At 45.4% G+C, this 7,251-nt stretch overlaps 1 protein-coding gene across 1 annotated transcript; it reads right to left on the minus strand.

Moving 5' to 3' along the window:
• Window positions 1-12: 12 nt before the first annotated feature.
• Window positions 13-5,010, minus strand: gemin6 (gem (nuclear organelle) associated protein 6). The gene is made up of 2 exons (XM_057842496.1): window positions 4,661-5,010; window positions 13-2,067 (listed from the first exon to the last, which is right to left on the minus strand). The coding sequence occupies exons 1-2, from the start codon at window positions 4,807-4,809 to the stop codon at window positions 1,680-1,682; spliced, it is 537 nt and encodes a 178-aa protein (XP_057698479.1). The 5' UTR covers window positions 4,810-5,010; the 3' UTR covers window positions 13-1,679.
• Window positions 5,011-7,251: the final 2,241 nt, after the last annotated feature.

Here is a 7,251-nt window from a genome sequence, read left to right on the forward strand (position 1 = left end):
AAAACATTTTATTATTGTTCCAGATTTAATGTTTTTTTTTTTTTTTTTAAACCCCTGGCATATTGTACTTGTAGGAGTTTTGTTTTTCCGTCTGTCATGTAGATGTGAATTGCTGTATTGTTAGAAAAAAAAAAAAACATTTCGAAAATCTGTTCAATTGTTGATGGAAAAAAACTGAACTTGGTACATTACATACAATACCCAGTCAGCTCAAAAGTAATAGAAGTTCACTTTAAATTTTGGAACATTTATCCATCCAATGAGATTCTAAGATTGAGATTGTGAACAAGATATTGAATTAACAGACTCAATGCCCAATTTAAAACAACACAATAAAAGGAAAAAATTAAAAACAACTAACACACTGCTTCTCAGCATGATGTTTGGAATAATTGTCTGAGGCTGAATCACTTTTTGATTGACAGCAAAATGAGCGAATCAATGATCTTGTTATATTTGGGGACATGTCCTATTGATATCAGGTCACTTCCTGTTGATTTGGGGACACTCGGGGACATGTCCTGGTCATATCAAGGTCACTTCCTGTCATTTGGGTACTTGTCCTGGTCATATCAGATCACTTCCTGTTGATTTGGGGGCATTAGGGGACATGTCCTCGTCATATCAGGTAACTTCCTGTTGATTTGGTGACATTGGGGGGGGACATGTCCTGGTCATATCAGGTCACTTTCTGCTGATTTGGGGACATGTCCCATTGATTATCATGTCCCTTCCTGCTGATTAGGGGACATTTTGGGAACATGTCGTATTGATATCAGGTCACTCCCTGTTGATTTGGGGACATGTCCTATTAATATCATGTCCCTTCCTGTTAAATTGGGGACATGTCCAATTGATATCAGGTTACTTCCTGTTTATTTGGGGACATGTCCTACCGATATCAGGTCACTTACTGTTGATTTGGGAACATTCCGGGGACATGTCCTATTGATATCAGGTCACTTACTGTTGATTTGGGGACATTCCGGGGACATGTCCTATTGATATCAGGTCACTTCCTGTTGATTTGAGGACATTGGGGGACATGTCCTGGTCATATCAGGTCACTTCTTGTTCATTTGGTGACATTTGGGGGACATGTCCTAGTGATATCAGGTTACTTCCTGTTGATTTTGTGACATTTGGGGGACATGTCCTGGTCATATCAGGTCACTTCCTGTTGATTTGGTGACATTTGGGGGACATGTCCTTGTCATATCAGGTCACTTCCTATTGATTTGGGGACATATTGATATCAGGTCACTTCCTGTTGATTTGGGGACATGTCCTGTTGATATCAGGTCACTTTCTGTCATTTTGGGACATGTCCTGGTCATATCAGGTCCCTTCCTGTTGATTTGGGGACATTTGGGGGACATGTCCTGGTCATATCAGGTCACACTTCCTGTTGATTTAGGGAATGTCCTATTGGTATCAGGTCACTTCCATTTGATTTGCGGACATGTCCTGGTCATATCAGGTTACTTCCTGTTGAATTATTATAGCTACTTGTGTTTGCAGACTTCTGGCGTTCTAGTTTCTTTCCCTACCAAACAGTGAGTGCCGCTGAGCTCCTCCCCCTGAGCTTCCCATCATTGAAAGTCCAGTATCCACCACTGATCGTGACATTCCCACCCTTAGTTGAGGTGCCCCAAAAAATGTGATTCATTGATAAGTGTTTATTTGACGGAACATAAGTGAGAAGGAGCGACTTCCTGTGCGTAGTATTGTTCCAGCAGCTTCCGCACCCTGTGCAAGACGACAGGGTTGTCGCCGACACAGTCGTCCGGCCCGTACGGCGGCGCCACGGTGAGCGCGCCGGCCACCCGCAGCCCGTCGCCGCGTTCCTCCACGGGCACGTGGTGGCTCTCAAGCCAGCGGTGGAGCGCGTCCCGCCGTCGTGGATCCGACCCGCCGGGCGCCGGTGCGGGAAACAGCCGGCGCAGACGCGAGGCAGCAGCATCGTCCGCCTTCCGTAGTTTCTCCACGCGCCGTACCGCGTCGCCCATCACCACCCGGATGGCGTCGGGCTCGTCCACCGTCGTGCCCAAGGTGACCAGAACCAGGCTGCGGGAGCATAAAAATGGCCGTCACTGGGATTAACGGTGAGGGGCCCCAGGCAGGGGCGGCTCCACCAGGGTGGCAACTGCCACCCTAAAAGAAGGCTTGCCACCCCAGGCGACTATGAAAGAGCATTTGACATTGCCATCAGTTAAATAGTGGTGTCCACATGATATCTTAGCAAACTTTGATTCCATGCCTCTCAATTATTTTGTGTTATGCCCCCCCCCCCCCAAGGAAGACGAAAACGCCCCCCCAACTGTCGCCACTGTAAATATTATCATTTGTCTCTAAAATTCTTATTATAAGTACACCTCTGCATAACATTGTGTCCTTTTTAATATTAAAGGAAAGACTTAAAGCGCATCAAATCAAATTTTGTTGTTGACAATGTTTTGTTGACAATGACAATAAAGTTCTATTCTAATTCTCCTTAATTTAAAAAAAGAAATGTAAATGGGGCTTTGATGTGGTAGATACAGATCTATCAGGTCACTTCCTGTTGATTTGGGGACATTTCGGGGACATGACATGGTCATATCAGGTCACTTCCTGTTGATTTACGGTCATTTCCGGGACACGTCCTGTTGATATCAAGTCACTTCCTGTTGATTTGGGGACATTTCGGGGACACTTCCTGTGGATATCAGGTCACTTCAGGTTGATTTGGGGACATTTCGCCCTGTGGATATCAGGTCACCTCAGTTGATTTGGGGACATTTCGGGGACACTTCCTGTGGAGATCAGGTCACTTCCTGTTGATTTGGGGACATTTCGTGGACATGTCCTGTGGATATCAAGTCACTTCCTGTTGATTTGGGGACATTTCGTGGACATGTCCTGTGGATATCAAGTCACTTCCTGTTTATTTGGGGACATTTCGGGGACATGTCCTGTGGATATCAGGTCACTTCCGGTTGACTTGGGGACATTTCTGGGACACATGCTATGGCTATCAAGTCACTTCCTGTTGATTTACGGTAATTTCAGGGACATGTCCTATTGATATCAAGTCACTTCCTGTTGATTTGGGGACATTTCGGGGACACTTCCTGTGGATATCAAGTAACTTCTGTTGATTTGGGGACATTTCGCCCTGTGGATATCAGGTCACCTCAGTTGATTTGGGGACATTTCGGGGACACTTCCTGTGGATATCAGGTCACTTCCAGTTGATTTGGGGACATTTCGGGGACACTTCCTGTGGAAAACATGTCACTTCCTGTTAATTTGGGGACATTTCGTGGACATGTCCTGTGGATATCAAGTCACTTCCTGTTTATTTGGGGACATTTCGGGGACATGTCCTGTGGATATCTGGGACACATGCTATGGCTATCAAGTCACTTCCTGTTGATTTACGGTAATTTCAGGGACATGTCCTATTGATATCAAGTCACTTCCTGTTGATTTGGGGACATTTCGGGGACACTTCCTGTGGATATCAAGTCACTTCCTGTTGATTTGGGGACATTTCGGGGACAAGTCCTGTGGATATTAGGACAGTTCCTACTGATTTGGGGACATTTCGGGGACATGTCCTGTGGATATCAAGTCACTTCCTGTAGATTTGGGGACATTTCTGGGACACATCATATGGCAATCAAGTCACTTCCTGTTGATTTACGGTAATTTCGGGGACATGTCCTATTGATATCAAGTCGCTTCAGTTGATTTGGGAACATTTTGGGGAGACATCCTGTGGGTATCAGGTTACTTCAGCTGATTTCGGGACATTTCGTAGACACTTCCTGTTGATTTGGGGACATTTTGGGGAGACGTCCTGTGGATATCAGGTCACTTCAGCTGATTTGGGGACATTTCGGGGACACTTCCTGTGGATATCGGGACACTTCCAGTTGATTTGGGGACATTTCGGAGACACGTCCTGTGGATATTAGGACACTTCGTGTTGATTTGGGGACATTTCGGGGACACGTTCTGTGGATATTAGGACACTTCGTGTTGATTTGGGGACATTTTTGGGACACATCCTGTGGATATCAAGTCACTTCCTGTTGATTTACGGTCATTTTGGAGACACGTCCTATTGACATGGAAGTCACTTCCTGTTGATATGGGGACATTTCGGGGACGCATCCAGTTGATATCAGGTCACTTTCTGTTGATTTGAGGACATTTGGGGGACACTTCCTGTGAATCGTCACAGAGTGCCGTATCATTCTCCAAAGAATCGATGATGGAATCTTAAAAAAGTTCATGCCTGTAATAATAGCTATGCTACGACTGCCCTATAGAGGGTGCTGCCTTATTTCTTATGTGCTTGTTTTATGTGTTTTACTTGTTGTTCTTTGAGTATATGGACATGAGAATAAATCGAGCAGCTCACTGAAATTTGCCACACGGTGTTCCTTCGTATGTTAATAATCAAATAGCAGAACATTACAATGCCCCCCTATCAATTTTTTTTAGATCCGCCCCTGGCCCCAGATTGGGGAGACCACGAGTATTTGAACGCTGTGGGTTCTTTGTGGATTTTGTTTCAAGCGGAAGTTTTTCAAATGTCGGACAGCCAGCAAACGTTACATCCTACTCGTCTCGTGCACTTTTGACGACGTCCGAGGGCGTTAGTGCTGACCTGCCAGACACGGGGTCGACGGTGAGCAACCAGCCTCCGAACTCTTTTCCCGCCGTCGTCACTCGGAGCTCGTTGTTGACGTAAGCGCTCCACTCTAGTGGACCCGAGCGAAGCCAGTCGCAGTCGGCGTCGGAGCCACCGGCCGCCATAGCAACGCTCCTATCCTCCCGCTTTCGGTTTGAACAGGGGTCAAGGTGCCTGTCGTTAGCGTTTGGTCGAGGTTAATGTTAGTCCAAGCGAATGTACATCAAGATAATAAAAATAAAAATGGAGAATGCGCATCAGATGAACGTCAATACACTCAAACGATTGTTTTGCGTGGCGTGCCGTTAATGCTTCCGGTGGAAACGGCGTCGAACCCAAAGGTTCCGCACGAATAAATGGTCCGTCGAAATTCAGGGGCAGTGCCGATATCACATCACTTCCTGTTAATTTGGGGACATTTCGGGAACAAGTCCTGTTGATATCCGGTCACTTCATGTTGATATGGGGACATTTCAGGGAAATGTCCCGGTCATATCAGGTCACTTCATGTTGGTTTGAGGACATTTCAGGGGACACATCGAGTTGATATCAGATCACTTCCTGTTGACTTGGGGATATTTTTTTGGGACACCTTCTGTCAATATCAAGTCACTTCCTGTTGATTTGGCGATATATCGGGGACATGTCCTGGTCATATCAGGCCACTTCATGTTAATTTGGGGACATTTCGGAGACAAGTCCTGTTGATATCAGGCCACTTCATGTTTATATGGGGACATTTCGGGGACATGTCCCGGTCATATCAGGTCACTTCCTGTTGGTTTGAGGACATTTAGGGGACACATCAAGTTGATACCTGTTGATTTGGGGACATTTTTGGGACACCTTCCGTTAATATCAAGTCACTTCCTGTTGATTTGGGGATATATCGGGGACATGTCCTAGTCATATCAGGTCACTTCCTGTTGATTTGAGGACATTTGGGGGACACTTCCTTTTGATAACAGGTCACTTCCTGTTGATTTGAGGACATTTGGGGTACACATCGAGTTGATGTCAGGTCACCTCCTGTTGATTTGGGGACATTTTTTGGGACACCTTCTGTCAATATCAAGTCACTTCCTGTTGATTTGGCGATATATCGGGGACATGTCCTGGTCATATCAGGCCACTTCATGTAAATTTGGGGACATTTCGGGGACAAGTCCTGTTGATATCAGGCCACTTCATGTTTATATGGGGACATTTCGGGGACATGTCCCGGTCATATCAGGTCACTTCCTGTTGGTTTGAGAACATTTAGGGGACACATCGAGTTGATACCTGTTGATTTGGGGACATTTTTGGGACACCTTCCGTTAATATCAAGTCACTTCCTGTTGATTTGGGGATATATCGGGGACATGTCCTGGTCATATCAGGTCACTTCCTGTTGATTTGAGGACATTTGGGGGACACTTCCTTTTGATAACAGGTCACATACTGTTGATTTGAGGACATTTGGGGTACACATCGAGTTGATGTCAGGTCACTTCCTGTTGATTTGGGGACATTTTTTGGGACACCTTCCGTTAATATCAGGTCACTTCCTGTTGATTTGGGGACATTTTTTGGGACACCTTCCGTTAATATCAGGTCACTTCCTGTTAATTTGGGGGACACGTCCTGGTCATATCAGGTCACTTCCTGTTGATTTGGGGACATTTTGGGGACACATTCCGTTAATATCAAGTCACTTCCTGTTGATTTGAGGACATGTCCTGGTCATATCTGGTCACTTCCTGTTAATTTGAGGACATTTGGGGGACACTTCCTTTTGATATCAGGTCACTTCCTGTTGATTTAGGGACATTTTTGGGACACCTTCCGTTAGTATCGGGTCACTTCCTGTTGATTTGGCGACATTTCGGGTACACGTCCCGGTCATATCAGGTAACTTCCTGTTGATTTGGGGACATTTCGGGGACATGTCCAGTTGATGTCAGTTCAATTCCTGTTGATTTGCGGACATTTCGGGGACACATTCCGTTAATATCAAGTCACTTCCTATTGATTTGGGGACATTTGGGGGACACGTCCAGTTGATATCAGGTCACTTCCTGTTGATTTGGGGACATTTCGGGGACACATTCCGTTAATATCAAGTCACTTCTTGTTAATTTGAGGACATTTCGGGACACTTCCTTTTGATATCAGGTCACTTCCTGTTGATTTGGGGACATTTCGGGGAAACTTCCTGTTGATTTCCTGTTGATTTGGGGACATATCCTGTTGCATGGCTGTCAATGGCATCGACATACTTACATGGAGCCCAGTTGAATGTCATTGGCTGTAATGTTAAGCGGTCAAAAATCACAACCACCTGTTTTCCGGCCATTGTAAATGAAGGGGAAATGTTTGACATTTGAAATGAATGGAATGACGTACATGGCCGTTAATGGCATCCAATTTTAAATGAATGGGTACACGAACAGTGTCAAGATACATTTATAGTAAGTTAATTTTATTGCTGACACAGCGTTTCGGTTTCATCAACATGTTCAGCCCCCACTCCCACAAAAGTCAAACTCCGCCCATGGTCGGAAGTGGTTTTATTTTGAAACGCG

The sequence above is a fragment of the Corythoichthys intestinalis genome, chromosome 8, assembly GCF_030265065.1.
Source record: "Corythoichthys intestinalis isolate RoL2023-P3 chromosome 8, ASM3026506v1, whole genome shotgun sequence".
NCBI classification, from domain to species: domain Eukaryota; kingdom Metazoa; phylum Chordata; class Actinopteri; order Syngnathiformes; family Syngnathidae; genus Corythoichthys; species Corythoichthys intestinalis.